The sequence below is a fragment of the Astatotilapia calliptera genome, chromosome 16 (genome assembly GCF_964374335.1).
Source record: "Astatotilapia calliptera chromosome 16, fAstCal68.1, whole genome shotgun sequence".
NCBI classification, from domain to species: Eukaryota; Metazoa; Chordata; class Actinopteri; order Cichliformes; family Cichlidae; genus Astatotilapia; species Astatotilapia calliptera.
The window spans coordinates 11129296-11148843 of NC_137437.1; the positions used below are offsets into that span (position 1 = coordinate 11129296).

Here is a 19548-nt window from a genome sequence, read left to right on the forward strand (position 1 = left end):
GACTTATGTGAAAATGTTACGGTTTCTGTATTTAATATCACTTAGCAGTGTAGTTTATCAATCACTAAAAAAGTTAAAGTTTATATTATACTTATTTTCCAGATAAATTTTGTTTAACTTTTACGTTTTTTGTTGTTTGTTTAAAATCTTTAAGACAATCTTTAGCATAATGAATGTTTTTGGTCCTTGTGAGCTGTTTCAAAGCAACTGTCAATCATAACAGTGTAATGTGTCTGACATTATATTTAAACTGTTTAAAAAACATGTGCTTATGTTACCATCTTTGCCAGATCAATCTCATTCTTACATTGTTTATTCCATATTTTGTCATTTGTTGTCAGAGGTGTCCAGGATCAGTTTCCTCTCCTACACCGTGCAGCGTAGTGTTTAACACTAATCATATGGATAAATTCTCCCACCGCAGACCAGCTAATCCTATCGAGCCAACCAACTGGGAGAGGTATTGTTTGCCATGGTATGCCTAAGCATAGAGGAGATTAAACTATAGTGCCCAGTTACCCAGAAGCTGGTAGATAAATTGTTTCACCACTGGCCCCAAAGAGTACTTATTTTCCATTCTGTAACATTTGATTGCAAGAAAAAACTCATCTGCCATCTTAAGGGTCCTTTGCAAAATATTAATGAAGTTTTGTAGTGATACATGGAAATAAAAGATGCTTGTTTTATTAAGCAGTTAAAGTTTATTGGGAATACAGACAATTCAAGTCACTGAAAGATGCATTTAAATGAAGCTTGACTTCAGTTGAAGTCAGTGATTCTTCTGATGGAGCCGATCCTTGGGCTGATGCCTCCCCAGTCACTGTACCTCCGATACTCTCCAGGCCTCAGGTAGTACACTCTGCCCTTGTAGTTAGGTTGGTCGTACAGTAGCCAGTGGCCGTCCATCACATTGCAGGAGTTGAAATCAGACATGCTGAGTTGGTCTTGGACATTTGGACAGTCATCGACCAGCTCATGCATCTGCCCGGTCATGTCAGCACGCTCGTAAAGCCTCATCCTGTAGGAACCCTGGTGCTAGCAAAGAAATTAAAAAAAAACTCTTATAATCTCCCCAATCAGGTCCTTCTTTACATGCATTTAATTACTTAAAACATTTTTGAAAAGCAAGAGTTGACCGGGTAACCTATAAGGATTTAAAAACTAGTCCCTTAATATAATATTTTTGTCTATTAACATCTTGCAAAAGAGCTTTCAGTAAACTCTATCAATTTATAGTTTCTGAATATCTGCCCATTTAGCAGTAACCCAATATGGGTTTCTGGTAACCTGATGGATATTATGGGGTTATAACAGAGTCTTAAAGCAAGTCATTATGACCTACCTGTGGGATCATACGGCAAGATCTGACACAGTCATTAATGCCAATCATACGCTGGTTATCAGAGTACTCTCCTCTCCTCAGATAGTACTGATTGCCCATGTAGTTGGGCCTCTCATACACCATGAAGCAGCCACTCTCCACCCTGATGGAGTTGCATCTGTTGAAGTAGGTGTGAAGATCGGCACAGTCGCTGCTGCACTCATGAGAGCGCCCTTGGAAGTTTCTGTCTTCGTAAAAAATGATCTGCAAAAGCAACAGGCACACACGGACACTTTTTTACAGAGTGCTGTTAGAAGCCACAAAAACAGGAGTTTTGTAAAACCACAACATTTAGTTTCTTTACCTTTCCCATGGTTGTGTTGGCATCAGACTCTATTACCAGTGCTGTCCCTGAGCCAAGCTACTGTGCTTTATAAAAAAGAAAGAAAGAAAGGACTGCTGTGTGATTGCACAGCATAAAGTATTGTCATTTAAATATATCCCCACAGTGATGATGGATCACAAGTGGGGGTGGGCAGATAGGAAAATCTGTTTATGTATAGATGACTCTTGGTGTGTGTCGTTATTGTTCTTTCCTCCATGTTCATCACAATTTCTTCCCGAAAATGCTGTTGTACAATAGGATGATAGTCACATAGTCCTGCACAACATCAGCAGAATAATACTGATATTTAATAGAGCCAGCACATAATTTGCACAAGCTGCCAGCTGTTTGCTTGTTGGGGTTTTTTTTTTATGTGAGTCAACATTTCTAAAGTATCAAACATGTTGGCTATGACTTCATATGAAGGACTTACAAAAATGTCTTACTCAGATCAGGTTACCACCATGGACTAATCTGTTTGTTTGAAACGTTACAGTACTAACAAATCATGCTTTGATAAATGAGGTCCTCCTCACAACTGAATGGACTATGACGACTCCATTTTGCAATTGCTTTATTACAATGGTGAGTCCAATGGTGAGCCCAAGCTTTACATAAGGGAATGTTCTGATGCAGGACAGTAGTATTTTGATTAAGTGACAAAAACTGTTTTCTGTTTCTTTCTTTAGTGTTGCAAGCATAATTATCTGAGTATGAAGGCTCTCTAAAATGTTCATGTAGCTCTGGCAACTACCAAAAGTGGTCAATAGTCCATGATGCGTTTGATGGATCCGACTCTGGCACTCCTGCCACCCCACTCACTGAACCTCTTATACTCTCCAGGCCTTATCAGGTACATCTTGCCCCGGTAGTTTGGGTGCTCGTAGAAGAGCCAGTTGCCATTTTTCACGTTGCAGGAGAAGATGTCATTAACGTGGAAGCGATCCATGACACTGGGACAGTCATCCACAAGGTCCATCACCTGACCCCCAAACTCGATCCGCTCATACAGGCGCATGTTGAACATCCCAGGCTCCTAGTTTTGAATCAAAGATGGTCATCATTTACTCAGCTGCACCTTCAGGAACTACCTCTACAAAAAAAAAGTTGTTATATTTGTAATGACTCTCGAATGTAATTATGGAATCTTCTATTTTGCTACAAGGAAATAATACTGAATGAGTTTGGGAAACTGATTTTTTGAACGACAATGAAATAATATGTTTTTAGCTTGCTAGCTAACCTAGCTAAACATGCTAATGTACCTACTTTGGTCAAAATGAAAGATACAGTTCCACTTCCTCAGATTGCACAAAAAGTGAAGGCAAAAAATAGTTAAAGTGGACTTTAAAACATGTGTTAATGGCTCATTTACAACTAGAGTCTGCAAAACCTGTGAGTGGAAATCCAGTACCTGGGCCAGCCCATCTTCAAGACTCTAAAAACTGTGGTACAGATTGACTGGATGGATATTTTCATTATAAAGTGTTTTGATAGGCATTAGATTTGTGTCAGCATTTATAGAGCAGACTAATTCTGTAGTTATTTAAATAAAGTTATAATTAGCAAAACGTCATGTATTCATATCTGATTTGACCATTTTCATGGTAAAAGTTACCCTCTTTTTACATTTTCTTCAAAGAAAATCCAAAGTAAAATTAAATTCAAATACTGATTTAGCCTTTCTTTAAGGTGAAAGAACAGTGAAATCATGCTAACATTTAAAATATATTACACCAAAGGCAAAATTAGTCCTACAACAGTTGTTTTTGGAAGATCAATAGCAACAATTAAGATGCACCCTCTTGTATAAAGATCCATTTGATTTATATAACAGCTTGGAATAAGTAAATTAGACATAATATGCTATTACTTAGAAAATATTAAAAACAGAACGGCAGCTAAGATTATAAATGAGTCTATAATGGAGACTGTTTTTAAACCTGTAGGTTAAAAAGTGTTTGCAAAATCTTGAAATACATTTTAAAAACAAAGGTTTAAAAATTGTTTCAATAAAAGTTAGGTCTGGTTAGTTTACATTCTCACAATCTATCAAGAGGCAGTGTGAACTCTAGCGAATGTATAAGGCTGGGTTTGGCCAACTAACAGTAGCTCACCGTAGGGATGTGACGACAGGAGCTGACAGACTCGTTGACACCCATCCAGTGATGGAAGTCCGGATACTCTCCTCTCTTCAGGTAGTACTGGTTACCAGAGTAATTGGGTTTTTCATAGATCATGAAGCAACCACTCTCCACCTTGATTGAGTTGCAGCGGCTGAGTCGGCTTAACAAGTCCTCACAGTCATTACAGCACTCAAAATGGTGCCCAGAGAAGTTGTTGTCCTCATAGAAGATAATCTAAACATACAAATCATATATTTTTCAGTGTTTGCACTGCAAATATGTTCATTGGAAACAAATATTATCATATTTGCTTGAGTATTACAAGCATTTTCATGGTTTTAATGGACATCTCGGTACAAGTTGTGAACACTCAGGAAGCCTATTAGCATTTCGTACCCCACCTGCTTGTTTGCCCAAAACTGTCATTTTTACCTTCCCCATGTTGGCTGCTTCTCCTGCCCTGTGCGTAGTCTCTGTATGATCCATCCAGCTCTTTGAAGACTCAAACCTGTTACATATATAGTGAATGTGAAATGCAGACTCTGCACGTGTCATTCATATTGTAATGCCAGGAATCTTTGGCATTTGTGCCGTTGTGTTATCCTGAAGAGATGTTTGGGGATTATGTATGTACAGGTGAGCGCTGACTGGTCCAATGTCAACTCTGAATGGGTGCTGTTTGTTGTTGCACTGCTAAAATTTACCTCAGACTGAGGGTTTATGCTCCACCCACGTTCACCAAGATATCTTCTAAATGTTTACATTCATAAAAACCTCCAGTTGTTTTGTTTGGAGCTACTTGATTAGAATATTTTTTCCCATGGTAGAAATGAGTCTGTCTGTGTTTTTGTCAACAGAATGATAGTTTGTGTTTTATGTAATTTTTATTCTACCACTGCCATCTGGTGGTGAGCTTTATTTCTGACCAAAATAGAAACAATGTTTACATTTTTACTGACAACCTTTCAAAATGCTTGTGTTAATTTGTAGGATATTTGCTCATGTCTAAACAAACACAAAGGTCCAATAGATAACACTTGAGCCTGGGTGAGAAAAGTGTTAGTGCTTGAATGATTTTATTCAATCCTCTTATGAGAGTTAGGATGTCAGGCCACAAGCCCAGCACATTCTCCTGGGGAAAGATGCCCTCTAGATGCAGAGAGCAAAAACAAAACGGAGTACACTTGAGCACTGATGCCATTTTATTCAGTGTGTAAAACAAGGCAAAGAGTAGACATTTCACAAGAACTGTCCTTCCGTCTTTATAAATCCATGAGACGTCGGATGGACCCAACCCTGGAGCTAATGGCGTTCCAGTTGCTGAAGCTCCTATAATGGCCAGGTGAGAGGTAGTAGTGGCGCCCCCTGTAGTGGTGTTGCTCATACATCAGCCAGTGGCCATCTATCACATTGCAGGAGTTGAAGTTGGAGAGGCGGAAACGGTCCATGAGATTAGGACAGTCATCCGTCAGTTCCATCATTCCACCTTCCATGTCGAAATGCTCATACAGCCTCATCCTGAAGCTGCCACTGTGCTGCAGAGGTCAGGAAAGTCAAACGGTCACATTAGGTTTGTTTTTTGTGAAATCTGTTCATGTGCATAGCTGTGAGTTAGATGATGCACCACATACCTAATAAAATATCTGCAATAAGCTGCTTAGCCTAGCTTAGCATAGATACTGGCACTAAAAGAAGAGAGTAAACACTGATGCCTGTTTCTAGGCCATTTCTACTCTACACCACTGGTAGGCATGGTACGTGTTAATTAATGTTAACATACCAGTACCACCATACTTTTTAAAAATGAAATATTAATATCAAGTATTATGTATTACAAGTATCACAAGTATCTGATAATGTAAACCAGTGCAATTAACAGACTGATTTTCACTCTAATACATCTTAACAATTTACCCAGCTTGCCACTGTCCATAAAACGGGAGAAAAAAGACAGTAACAAGCTAGCGTGTGGCTACTATGGTTGACGAAAAGGATATTACATCATGGTCCTCTACCCAGAAAACAAAAGTTCTCTGGTGGGATAGGATAGTTTATATTTTTTAAACCAAAAACACCTCTGAACACAGATTGCTGTAGCAAAATTAGCCCATTTATTGGCTGATGCTACATGCTAAAAGTCAAGTATACAGTCTGCTGCTTGGCAGTTATGTTGGAGGACAAGCAAGCAAAATTTAAAACATTAGAATTAACAGAAGAGCACAAAAGCAGCACTTTATCAGCTTTGGAGCAGTCAGCAGTGACCTCTTTAGTTTAAGTGAAATCACCTTCATTTCTAATTTCAGAGTAGTTACTTTTTTAATCGAAAAAGAAAATCATTGAATAGTTTGTGTATGTTTTTCTGTGCGCTGAATCTATTATTGTAAGAGGTTAAGATGCAGTATGACACAGTGATGGTATTTTACTGAGGTTCTTACCGAGGGGATCATGCGACAAGATTTGACACAGTCATTCATGCCGGTCATGCCCATGTAGTCAGAGTACTCTCCCCTCCTCATGAAGTATTGGTTTCCCGCGTAGCCCGGACGGTCATAGATCATAAACATGCCACTTTCCACTCTAATGGAGCGGCAGTGGTCAAACATAGAGTGCAAGTTGGCACAGTCGCTCATGCACTCATAGTAACGGCCTCCAAAGTTCTTGTCCTCATAGAAGATGATCTGACCGAGGGACAGAAAAAGGCATGTAAGCTCATTTTTGATCTACAGATATCCGTCATGTAAAACGACATACAAACCTTTCCCATAATGCCTGCTGTTGTTGGTCAAACTTCTTCCTGCGTTTTTAAATCCTAAAATTAGCTTCCATCTTTATATACAATACCCTTTTAGGAGCAGTTGGTGTTATTTAAATGAGGCGTGGTGTCAGCAGAAATATTACAAGAGTCTTCCCACTCCTGTTTGTCATGTCCTGTGTTCAGGTTAACAGATGCCATACAGCTTCCAGCAAGAGCTACAACATGTGCAGGCGCTGGAACAGTCACAGGTCTTTCAATCTTCATGTGTTTGCTTTAAATGGGCTGGATTCAGAGTATGAAGGGTGAGTAAATGCCTATAAAACGTTTCTTTTTGCTGGTGTGTGTTGATATTGATTTATAATTTTCTGTAGGAGTGAGACTGACTACTAGAAAAACTAAAAACCGTACTTCCAACAAACATTACACCAAAAATTAGCCCTTTTTTTAATCAGGAGAATTCAGAAAGTAAATAATTACCTTATTACAAAGAGTTAGAGACACTCGTGCCAGTGAGTGTGTTCTAAAACTCTCTGCTGCAATTTCACTAAATTTTATGCAGTAAAAATTAAGCAGAACAATGCCATGTTCATTTTAATTATATTAATGCCACATGGCAACCTCCTTATTGAATGTGCAAGTATGTCAAAATGAGATAAAGGCTCATTCTGGCACAGGAAACTATTAAGGTTTCAAATAAATGTGTCAATGTGTGGAATGTCCATATAATAAATGATGATACTTAAATGCTGGAAATGTTTCCACAAAATTTATGTGTCATTTCATGTGATGTTAGTTAAATCAGTCAGTAACAAAGAAAGCACAGAAAGTAGTTTAACAACAGCTCCATTTATTTAGGAAGTTATATCTTAATAATGCCAAGTCAATCGCTGAGACACGTTACCATTTTTATTTCGTTTTGTTTTTCTATAGCGATTCAATCCAGATTAGAACTCTGTGATTCTGCGGAAGGAGCCAGTGGTGGCGCAGGTGGCCCCCCAGTCACTGAACTTGCGGTACTCCCCGGGCTTCATGAAGTACTGCCTGCCACGGTAGTTTGGGTGCTCGTAGAGGGTCCAGTAGCCGTCCATGACATTGCAGGAATAGATGTCACGGCTCCGAAAATGATCCTGCACCGACTCGCAGTCCTCACTGAACTCCATCATCTGACCCTGGAAGTTGGGTCGCTCGTAGATGCGCATGCGGTAGGGCCCCTCGCTGGTCTGGATGAACATAGCAGTAAGGTAAAACACAAAATTAGAGTAGCATCAGTACCTCTGCAGCTCTGTATGGGTGTGTGTGAGGGGAAGATTTATTGGAAATTGACATAGCTTACTCTTAAAAAATAAATGTGTCTAAAAAAAAAAAAATGTCAAAACCATTGGGGTTTTTTTTATTTTAAATTTGTAGGACTGCATTAATATATCATCTAAATGTTGGCCTACATTGGCCTTGTTCAGTGATATCTGCATGTGAGCAAATAAAATTTCATTAAGTAATGTCAGAGGCTGGTATTTATTTGTCGTGCCACATCAAAAGAATAGTTAAACATAGACGTGCTTAAAATAAAAAATAATAATATACAGATAATACATGGAACCTGATTTAATACAGTTTTACAATGTGTCATAATTATGAGAAAACAGCAACAACAACAACTTATTTGACATTTATAATTGACTTTTATTTACTTGTTTGCCAAACATTACCTTCTCCTACACCTGACCTTGAACTATTTCATGTAGATTCTTTACAGGGAAAGCACTTTTCAGCAACTAAATCTAAACTCTTATTAAAGTGCAACTTTAGTTGGAAGGAAAAAATATCTAATATTTTAATCATGTTATTTGGCTTGTGCACATAGAAAACAGTAAAAATCAGTGGTTTAATCATCTAAATAATGACATAAAACCACTTCTAAGTCAGAAAATGTAATTCTCAAATGACATTTTTCATAGTATTAACTGCACATAGTTTCCTGTTCACTCACATAGGAGAAGGTACGGCAGGAGCGGATGGTGTCGTTGTAGCCCATCCAGCGCTGGTAGTCTGGGTACTCGCCTCTGGTCAGAACATACTGGTAGCCAGTGTAGTTGGGCTTCTCATACAGCACCCAGCAACCACTTTCCACCTTGATAGAGTTGCAGCGGCTGAAGTGGGGGTGCATGTCAGGGCAGTCGGTGTCGCACTCATACGAGCGACCCTGGAAGTTTCTGTCCTCATAGAATATGATCTAAAGCCAGGGGAGGAGGAGGAGGGTGGACAGAGGCAGTCACAGCCAAGTCTGGTGATGCTGTACTACAGATTTCAGTCGAGCCTGTATGTGTGATTCTGGTAGTGTTGATCATGTCATGGGTTGTTAAAGTCAGTTAAAGGCACTGTCAGTTTGTCGGTGTGTCTGGCAGTTTAGTTTTTAGAACCTAATCATTATTTGAGAAGCTGCAACACAACTTGTCAGCTTGAAGAAGCCCACTTCTAAACAAAATGAATCTCTCTTACCTTACTACTCATCCTGCAGTGTGCTGGAGCCAGTCACCTACAGAAAAATGGTGGTCTCACAAAGCGGCACCAGAGCCCCGCTATATAAACCTCAATCAAAGGGTTAGCAGATCCCACTTTAGCTGTTTTTTCAATGAGTGGGGATTTAACGTACTGGCATCGTTGCCAAGAGTCTTGATCCTGCGCATACAGCGAAAATCCCTGAATCATCAATGCAAAAGTCCTACCAGGCAAATTACTGACCCACTGTGCCCTCTTTATTGATATGGACATTAGAGACACATTTTATCCACTCATCAAGGAGATTAATCTTTGCTCGCAGAATGTCAGAGGTAATCACAAAATGAATCAGCCTCTATAAACATTTGCAGAAATTCCAAAAAAGAAAAATGTGGATTTGTGTGTTTTATTTGTATGAGGAAAATGGGACCAGGCACCTTCAGTGTAAAGTCAATATCAGTACCAAAGTGATATTTAGGTGCTTTTACTTTGTGTCACTTTGGAGTTTGTATTCAGGTACACTTATTTGACAGTTTTAGTAACTCTACAAACAATCTGATATGTAATTGTAAAGAGATACCAAATATCCAGTTTTTCTCTTACAATGGTAACGAATGCTTCTAAATATTACTGGGCATGGATTAGGACTGATTCTAAAAGTCAATCATTTGAGATTTTCTTACATTTCTATAACAATTCAATTGTATTTATATAGCCGCAACAACAGTTGCATCAGGGTAGTTTATACTGCAAGGTAACAAACCTACAATAATCATTTATCCACAAACTGATTCTCTAAATTAATAACATAACCCGAGGTAACAAAAATGATTTCATTGTTTTCATCAAAGACAAAACTGGAATGTTTAACAGGTAATAAGTGAATCTTGTCAAAAGCATAAACTTATATTGCTGTATGCTATGAGGAGTGCCTAGACTTGTACATGGGAGAAACCAAACAGCCACTCCACAAACGCATGCCACCTCGACGGGACAAGGCTCAGCTGTATATCTGCACCTAAAGGATAGAGTTGACTCTTTTAAAGGTTCCCGGCGTTCACATTTTGGACAGAGAAGAAAGATGGTTTGAAAAAGGACTGAAACAGGCCTCTATGTCTACTGTGAATGACCGTCATTGAACAGAGGCCTACGACACACTGTCTGCCACCTACAATCCAGTTTTGAGATCCCTTCCCAGGCGCCTCAACCCCAACTCATCAGGTGACTTCAATAGGTACATGAGAGGTTGAGGTTGTCACACAGGTGTCTCCCGAAACCTCTGTTGGTAATGACCCACGCCTTTTTTTCAACGACCCTTCACAGAATCGATCCTGAGGGTGGCTGTAGCTCAGGTGGTAGAGCAGGTCACCTACTAACTAACTGGGAGGTTTGCGGTTTGATCGCAGTCTACATGCCAAATATCCTTGGGCAAGATACTAACCCCATGTTGCTCTCTGATGCATCCATCGGGGTATGTAGGAATGTTAGATAGTAAGTGCTTAGGGGGGAAAAGTACTGGTGTGACAAGTTGTGTAAAGCACTTTGAGTGCTCAGATAAAGTAGAAAATTGCTATATAAGGATCAGTCCATTTACCAATCCCTACTAGGGTTTAAATATCCGGGACTCTCCACCTTTTGGTTTTAGAACTGAAGAAACCTCTTGGATGAGAAATAAAAACGTCTTCAAACAACTTAAAGAAGTCCAGTCCAGATAGATACCAGTGACAGGTTGAGCCAATTTAATTTTGATGAAAATTAGGTCAAGGTCATATCAAATATGAAAATCAGTAAACCCTGACCTTGTGTATGAGCTGTGTCTTTCTTGGTGAGGACAAGCCATTTTTAACTCCAAGAGTTGTATTTTTCCTGGGTAAATAATATATTTTTAAAAATCTCTGACTCCAGTGAGTAGTTTGAGTCATTGCACATCTCCAGCATCACCAAAGGCTGTTTGACCAAGAAGCATGGAGTTGTGCTTCAGGTCATCAGACCTCCATAATCGCATAAACTCCACCAACACAGTCTGGTATGGCACTTTGCGAGGAGTACAGAGTGAAGGAAACACATTAAAGCATGACATTGAATGTAGTAACAACTTATTCATATAATGCATTATCAAATAACACAGAGCCCAGTTGACAGAAAATACTTCTCTGTTTATGTCTCTTTTATTTCTGAGTACTTCAAGTGCATTTTTGAGTTTAAGTGACATTTTTAGTTGAGTACGTTAACATTCAACTGAGCAGTTTTACCATTTCATGTTAGTATTATTGCTCCAGCTCAATGTCTCTACTTCTGGCAGCTGCTGGAGGTTGACGTCAGTTGTGCAGAGACTCTTGCGAGCTTTCATAGTGCTCAGTCCTTTCCTGGTGAACATCACTGCTTTCCTAAAAGTGAAGCAGAGCGTATGGGAGGTCTTTTTAGATCCACAGGGTGGCAGCAGAGGATTTTCAATGCAGACGTTGGAAAAAGAAATTACTGTTCAAATATTTCCTTCTTGGCTTTGGCCATTTCAAAGCCTAGTCTTTTCTCTGAAATATTTCTGGACTGATGTTGAACATTTCAAAATTACTTCCTATCGCTTTTCCTAATCACTTTTCCTTAACTTAGACTGAAAATGCCATGAGGTCAGGGAAATGTGGGAATACTAAGAAAAAAAGAACCGCATTACCCAAACTGTATTTACAGGAGACTAAGAGGGCCTACAACAGTGGCACTGAGGACCACCTGACATGTAACAACTCAAGAAAGGTCTGATGAAGACTACAACAACAAAGGGAACATCTGCAACATCTGAATGGCAACACGGAGGAACTAAATTGTTTCTTCTTCCAATTTGAGGCCAAAAGATTTCATAGATTCACTCTGCAGGAATAGGATGTGCGTTCAGGTCAGTCAGCTCTAGAAATGCATAAAGTCAGCTACATTTACCTAACTGATTAAGAGGTGATTTGAGACACTGGTCCTGCATCATATCAAAACCAGCCTCTCTTCCACATTTAGCTCACATCAGTTTGCACACAAAGCTAACAGACCCACCGAAGAGGCCATCACCATCCACACAGCACTAAACCACCTGGAACACAGAGCTGGACATCCTGTGGACATGCTAATCAGCATGCTACATGACTTGGCCTCTCGATCCCCATCGGCAACAGGACCAAAGACTTCCTCACCAGCCGTTCACAGACAGTCAAACTAGGTCCTCACCTCTACTACTCCATCACTGCGTACCTGTCCGCTCCTATAACACCATAATTAAATTAGACACAACCATCATTAAGCTTATCACAAGAAATGAGTCAGCATACAGAGAAGAGCTATGAAGACTATCTGAGTGATTCTTGGTGAATAACCAGAGACTCATCACCACAAAGACAACTGCATTATTAGTGGAGGAAATATGACACAGTTCTGCCCCTCTGTATAAATGGAGCACGCGTAGGAAGGGTGCAGACATCCTGGGGGTTTCATATACGAGGACCTCTCCTGGTCGGCCAACACCACTGCAACTTCCAAAAGAAAGTGCAGGAATGAGCGATAAGAACTGCACAGAAAAGAACTGACTGCTTGTTTCTGGAGGAGAGTGCCATATCACGCTACCTCAGCAGAAATACCAAAATTGTCCAGGACTTCACTCACCCGGGCCATCATCTATGGCAGGTGTTATAGGCCAAGACTCACACGTCCAGATTTAGCAAAAGGTTGTTTCAGCAGGCGGTGCGGATGTTAAATAAGAAAAAAACCTAAAAGGTGTGATTTTATTTATTCTACGTGCTACCGTCTCGTGTTTTAGTCAACATCTTGTCTTATACCATGGCACCATAGAGTATTATTTTAATTTGGCTCTATGTACAATAAAGGCAGTCTTTAATAATCTGCTTGATGTCAGATTATTAAATATCGAGGTGTGTCTGATGTGCTGAAGCTACTGTCTCTTGAAGATGCAACCTTCACTTTACTTTCATCATTGAAATAAAGCTGCTTGTCTTTATTTGTAATTGGGGGGGGAGGTGGGGGTTGCACACAACGAGACTTAGTAAGCAGCAGGTGTTAATAAAACAGAGTATGCAGCTGAGTTTAGCAAGTGGTTAAAAGTTTAAAACATATCTGCATGTTGTATATGGTATATGATGGGAAACACAGGAGCCATTTACATGATTTGTACTGACTACTGAAGTATTTTTCCTTGGTATTTAGAGATCTTTTAGAGTTCTTATTTTGCCTACCACACATATGGTGATTGCTCAGATACGGTACTCACACTGATGAAGGACTGAGATGAAGTGGAAAACGAAGATGAAACTTGCTTCGGTGGAGCACTTGCCTTTGTCTGCCCGGACAGCCATCGTTTCAGCTTCTGATCTGCAAGAGTTTCGTTTTGGGGTTTTCAAAAAACAAAACAAAAAACAGTCCTTCAGAATATTAATGGCTCAGTCACACTAGATTGAAAAACCTCCCAGGATGATTGGAATGAATTTTCTTTCACATTTGGCATTTGAAGCAACCAACTGGTTTGAAACCATTTTTGCTCACTGGTCACCTGGTAGGAGCAAACCTGCCTCCCAGCAAATAACTGCTGTCAATTGCAGTCAGCCTGAGTCTGCAGAATAGCTTTACTCAGTCACTACTGAACTGAAGTACATGTTTGAGTGCTTCTGTTTTGTATTCCTTATATTTCTACTTGGCTCAAAAATCAAACATTCTGCAAACTGATAAATACTTTTAAAGAATAACGTTTGGCAAAAGAGCACTTTTTGCAAAAAATCAAAGAAAAAACAAAACAGAAGTCATAAAAGTTCATGTAGACAGAATAGTACATTGTTGATGATGTTGTCTATATTGTTTAAAGAAACAAAACACAGATCAAAGAAGATTAAAACTCAAAAGAAGGAAAAGTTCTTGCTTTTGTTTTTTTTGTTTTGTTTTTTTACTTAAAGTTTCCCAGGAAACTCAAGATAAATACTGCTGAGTACACTACTAAGAGGTCAGAGAGGTTTTGCTATACTCATTTATCTGTTGAGGAGTGTGTCTCCAGAAAGAGTAAAAAAAAGAAAAGAAAATCTTATTTTAAGTTGCTTATATTTTATATGTACTCATAAAATCTAAATATTCTTGCCAAGCACCAGACGCACTCCGTTTTGAGACTTGTTTCAAGTATAGACTGTATTAAAGTTGCCAGCAACTCGCGCCCGCTTTGGTTGTACAAAGCAGTTTAATTGTATAGAAATCTATTTGATTCCCATTTGAGAAACAATTTGTATCTTTATTCTCTTGTCACTACCATAAAGGCTAAACCAGACAACACACACTTACTGTGTTTCTTGGAGTGGTACACGGCCTTGTAGGATCCAAGTATTGCAAACGGATGATAGGACAGAGTGATGGGATAGACAATTGAGCCCTTGGGTTAAGAAAAAGAAAAAGGAATGAAATGTTTTAGGCAAAATTATGTTTCAAAAAGGATAAAACAGTTGCAGCCACTTTCCTAACTAGGACACTTTTGTACCTTGGACTTCTGGTTGGGGTATGAAGCGGCTGGTTTACACCTGTACAGAGTCAAGATTTCCTCCACTGGCAGGCTACTCTAAACAGAAACACACAACAGCTAAAATAAGCAGTTTAGGCATTAAGTGCATCAAAGTACTTTCAGGAAGGTTTTTCGAGAGTTTACCTTCAGCTTTTAGATTTATTAAAAGTTGCATTTACATGTAAAAATCCTTACCATAATAATCCCAGCAAAGGATGACAAGATCATAGCCTCCCGCTCTAAGCGATTAGGATACTGGGCACTTCCTAAACTGCATGTTGCTCCACTGTGGTGCAGGAGGAAGGTGATGAAAGGCAACCAATCCACCAACTGACTCTATTCATTTGCCTTTGTAAAAGCACTGTACGGCATCATGTGTTATTACAGCTGCTTTTACCAAAGTTTTGTTTATTTTTATACTTGTTATTTAATTTTTACTAAATTTTGTGAGCATAATAAACATAATTCAGGATTATCAATGATAGAACGTTTAACTTTAAAAAACAGAAAACGTACATGATCTCTCTGTCGAGCACATGTCGTCCTTCCTTCTTCTCCAGCCACCAAAGGGCAACACTGATTGCAAGATCATAGTGAGCCTACAACATGTCACACAGAAGTTGCCAGCTCTACTTAGTTATACATTAAAACATTATTTTAGCATTGGTTGCTTCTGCTGAGTTTTTACCAAGTCATCCAGCGCTGTGAAAGTTCCCTTGCCCTTCGGATCAAAGGCGTCTTCCCTAAGTTTCTGTCCAATGTAGTTGTCTCTGTTTGGGAACAGGAGAAAATGAACCAGTTGCCAGTTTACTTACCGACTGCACGGTATGCTTTGTAACATTTTAGCATCCACTCACATAAGGGCCTCAACATCTCTTTTGAGCTTGTTTGCCTCCATTTTCTGAATGAAATCCTTTCATCTAGGACTCCTGCAGAGAAATCAACACATGTAGAGTCCACAGTACATCTTCTACATCTTAACTAGTCACCTCAGAGTTTTGTGCAATTTGTTGTTTTATTCATTTTTGAATGATAAAAGTGTAATTTTCCTAACAACATGTAACCTAACTGAATGTGAAACCATGCTTTTAATGTTTCAGTTAACATATTCAGACCCTTTGATGTGCCTCCTGTTCATTTTTATTGAATTCTCCAGTCACTGGGAGACTTCATAGAGATGGGCATCTGGCCAGTTTGAGCAGAAATAGTGCACACCAGGGAAAGGACCAACTTACCAGGAACCAATCCTCGATAAACAGAAGACTGTGCAAGAAAGTTATAGAATTCGATGTTGCATGCATGATGGCTTCTCTATGTGTGTGGCTGCTGAGTTCTACACCTGCAGGTTATTGAATTTATACACAAAGAATGTAATTGATTGAGTGGCAATGAATATCTGCACCCATGAAATGAAATTATTTGCTCCTGGCTGCGTTTTTTCTCACCAGCAGTTTTTGACATGAATATAATTCCTTAACAGGGTACCGTATCAGCTTTTGTGTTTGTCAGAAAGCTCTGAAAGGCCTCTGTGAGCACATGGAAAAGGATTACAAAAAATATAAACTCTTTGCACTAATAAACTAGAGGCAGTGTGTGTGCTGATACCATCCTTAGAGTGAAGCAAGGTAGTGGTAGTATAACGCCAATGCTTTAAACCAGGGGTGTGTAACTCCAGGCCTCGAGGGCTGGTGTCTTGCAGCTTTTAGATAGCACCCTGGGTCAACACACCTTAATCAAATGATTAGTTCATTACCAGGCTTCTGGAGAACTTCATGACATGTTGAGGAGGTAGTTTAGCCATTTGAATCAGCTGTGTTGGATTGGATCAAGGACACATCGAAAACCTGCAGCACACTGGCCCTTTAACACCTGTGCTTTAAACCTACAGACCACGTTAGAGCAGGGGTCTCAAACTCCACTCCTCGAGGGCCGGTATCCTGAAACTTCATGTGTTCCTGTTGCAACACACCTGAATACAGTTAATAGGTCATTACCAGGACTCTATAGAAGTATAGAGCATGCTGAGGTGGCAGTTCAGTCAAGTTCTAGACTCTTGCTAATGACCTACTAATTGTATTCAGGTGTGTTGCAACAGGGACATGTGGAAAGGTTTCAGAACACCAGCCCTCGAGGACTGGAGTTTGAGACCCCTGCGTTAGAGAGACTTATGATGCCAGTTTACTGACACCACCCATCCTATGTGAAGGAGCTCAAGAAGTTTTGTCATGGGAAATAAGATATACTGTCCGCAACCAGGCGTGCAAATCCTCTAGACAACTTAAGGTCTTGGTCTATAGGCAGTCACCATTCTGCCGGCACTCAAAGCCATCATGGCTCAAGTTTGCACTGTCGTCTTCCTGCAGGACTGCTCACTGATGTGCCCAACGAGCCTCTGCATTGGTTAAGTTCCCAGAATGATCTATGCAAACAGGCAACACAAGACCAAAACGCAAAGTGGCTTCCAAAAATTTCTCAACTAAAGGTCTAAATACCTTTATAAATTAGATATTTTAGTTGTTGATTTTTAATACATTTGCAAAATTTTGTTATTAACGATTAGTATGCAAAAACTGACGTGGGACAAATAGCCATTTCAATCCTTTAAAATTAATACCAAAACATACTTTAGTGGAACAAAGCAAGTAGATGTGAATTCTATCAGATGAGATTGGATAGTTTATCTCTTAATCCAGTGGTCCCCAAGGAAAGGCTTAATCTCAGACAGTATTTCCGCGGACCGGCCTTAAAGGTGTCGCAGACAAATACAACAAAATAAAATGTTACGACCAAGCAAAAACTGTGGTATTTTGTAAATATAATGATAAACGCGAGTTCACTGTGTCACTTTATTATCAGCTTCCCCCTGAGATGCGCCAACTCTCAATGTTGTTGGCGCATTTCAGGAGGAGCATTTCCTCTCTGCCCCATAATGGTCTCTAGTCGCTATGGTAACGTGTAAACATTTCTTTCAGAATAATACACACAACTACACGGGTAAAGAACCAGGGAAACCAAGCTAACGATAAAAAAAACCACGAAAACCATAAATATCACAGCCTCAACTCTCGCGGCCCAGTACCAAACGACTCATGGACCGGTACCGGTCCGTGGCCCGGGTGGTGGAGACCGCTGTCTTAATCTATCAGGGTGGCAATGAGCTTGCATCAGGCAGTTCACTTAAAATACAGGATTGATTAACTGATGATCTCACAGACAACCTGACACCCTTACTGGGCTCACTTCCTCTCTAATCAATGATTTCCGAATCCTAACTAGAATTCCTTTTCCCCGTGTAGCACATTTTAGATAAAGACAAAGAACAAACAGCAACACATTAAACACATGCACGTGTTTTCAAGAAAGATACTCACTCAACTGGTCAAAAGGAGATTACAGTACTTCACCTGACACGATCATACAAAATCCTAAACATAGACGACTGCAGTCATGCGACACTGAATGCTTTAACCTTTCTAGGTGGGACACAAGCTTTTAACATCAACGTCCAGCAGACTTCTCAGATGAACAGCATAGCCTGAATAATTTACAGACCTGTCAGTCTGATCATTACCAAACCAGACATCCCAAGGAAACAAGTGAAGCAGGGTAGGTAGAAACACAGAGAGCAGTGACGTGCATAAATGTGCCTATTGCAATCAATATAGGAGCAAGGGGAGAAAAACAACATAATAGCATATTGTAACTTTGGTACAAGGCTAAATTAGTACTTACACAAATGTATGTATGTATAAGGAGGAAAATATCAGAATACTACAAACCAGTACTGAATGTCCTCATATGTGGATCTCATTTTTCTCAGAACCAAAAATCTGGTTTAAAAAAATCTGGTAATTATTTGTTTCTACATTCATCAGGTCCCAATCAGCCCAAATAGCAAAGAGAAATTAAAAATGCATGCTGTGGAAGAGTTCAGGTCTTAGGAGGTTAAGGAAACCTATATATTGTATATATATTTATTAGTTTCAGATGTAGCCATTCTTGTATTTTGCTTGTTTACATTATTGTATTTTGCACAACTCTGTTGCTTGTGAAGCTCGCACACAAGAACTTCACTCACATGTGCTGTACCAATGTACCTGCACATGTGATGTGACAATAAAAGTGATTTGATTTGAAACCGCAGCATTTTAGCAATGTAGTGATTGAGGTAAACCTTATTGTCTCTGCCAAGTAGGTTATGCGTGCATGTCATCATTCTGTCTGTAAACATGATAGATCAAGAAGTTTTGAATGAATTCTAATAAAACTTTATAGGAGTGTAGATCATGTTAACAATCCATTAAAATCTGTCAACTTAATGACTCAGCTGTTGTCATAAACAAAGCCTTGTAACTTTGTACTTGTGTTAAACATTCTCAACACAAGTACTGTAAAAGGATTCAAACTATTATTTCATATTTGATCCCCGACCTCTCCTTCAAGGTCACTCGACTGTTCTGAATGTCAACGATAGCGCAGAGCTATTTATCAAAACAATGTTTCTTACTGCTGTTGTTTGTATTACCAACATACAGCAATGATACATGGCGATTCTAAATATCAGATTACTTTATTATGACTTTGACTGTCGATTACAGTAACAGGTTCTAATTATTTGAACATTTAACAATATGACAATGTCCCTGAGGTATATATTTTTTCCTTTTTGATGCCAGTTTGACATTACTAAAAATTACACAAATTTTACTAAATGCTATACATGTGATATATGTGCATAAACAAAAAACCCAAATCCCTAAAAGTCCATCAACTGAGCTGTGCTAGCATTAAAGATAAGATATACATTTTAAACCAGATTTGGGAAATTCTCTTTACAGAAGTTAACAATAATGACTATAATAGTTTTTTAGTGACACTTTGTCTTGTTGAGTGTCAGCAGAACACAGCTTGAAGAAAAGACTCAAGAACAAATAC

General features: G+C 39.3%; 4 protein-coding genes across 4 annotated transcripts; all 4 read right to left on the bottom strand.

Annotated features, from left to right (window-relative positions):
* Positions 1-658: 658 nt before the first annotated feature.
* Positions 659-4320, bottom strand: LOC113008105 (uncharacterized). The gene is made up of 6 exons (XM_026145264.2): positions 4265-4320; positions 3824-4066; positions 2473-2742; positions 1686-1742; positions 1343-1585; positions 659-1035 (listed from the first exon to the last, which is right to left on the bottom strand). The coding sequence occupies exons 1-6, from the start codon at positions 4316-4318 to the stop codon at positions 760-762; spliced, it is 1143 nt and encodes a 380-aa protein (XP_026001049.2). The 5' UTR covers positions 4319-4320; the 3' UTR covers positions 659-759.
* A 696-nt stretch (positions 4321-5016) lies between these two features.
* Positions 5017-6833, bottom strand: crygm7 (crystallin, gamma M7). The gene is made up of 3 exons (XM_026145873.2): positions 6588-6833; positions 6268-6510; positions 5017-5367 (listed from the first exon to the last, which is right to left on the bottom strand). Exons 1-3 carry the CDS (start codon positions 6594-6596, stop codon positions 5095-5097), a joined length of 525 nt encoding a protein of 174 aa, XP_026001658.1. The 5' UTR covers positions 6597-6833; the 3' UTR covers positions 5017-5094.
* Positions 6834-7414: 581 nt separating this feature from the next.
* On the bottom strand, positions 7415-9239 carry LOC113007370 (gamma-crystallin M2-like). Its single transcript, XM_026143844.2, has 3 exons — positions 9084-9239; positions 8575-8817; positions 7415-7807 (listed from the first exon to the last, which is right to left on the bottom strand). Exons 1-3 carry the CDS (start codon positions 9093-9095, stop codon positions 7532-7534), a joined length of 531 nt encoding a protein of 176 aa, XP_025999629.1. The 5' UTR covers positions 9096-9239; the 3' UTR covers positions 7415-7531.
* Positions 9240-11218: 1979 nt separating this feature from the next.
* On the bottom strand, positions 11219-15651 carry c9h2orf80 (chromosome 9 C2orf80 homolog). The gene is made up of 8 exons (XM_080290304.1): positions 15471-15651; positions 15302-15383; positions 15130-15212; positions 14809-14899; positions 14593-14670; positions 14400-14487; positions 13348-13448; positions 11219-11470 (listed from the first exon to the last, which is right to left on the bottom strand). The coding sequence occupies exons 1-8, from the start codon at positions 15509-15511 to the stop codon at positions 11402-11404; spliced, it is 633 nt and encodes a 210-aa protein (XP_080146430.1). The 5' UTR covers positions 15512-15651; the 3' UTR covers positions 11219-11401.
* Between the last annotated feature and the right edge of the window lie 3897 nt (positions 15652-19548).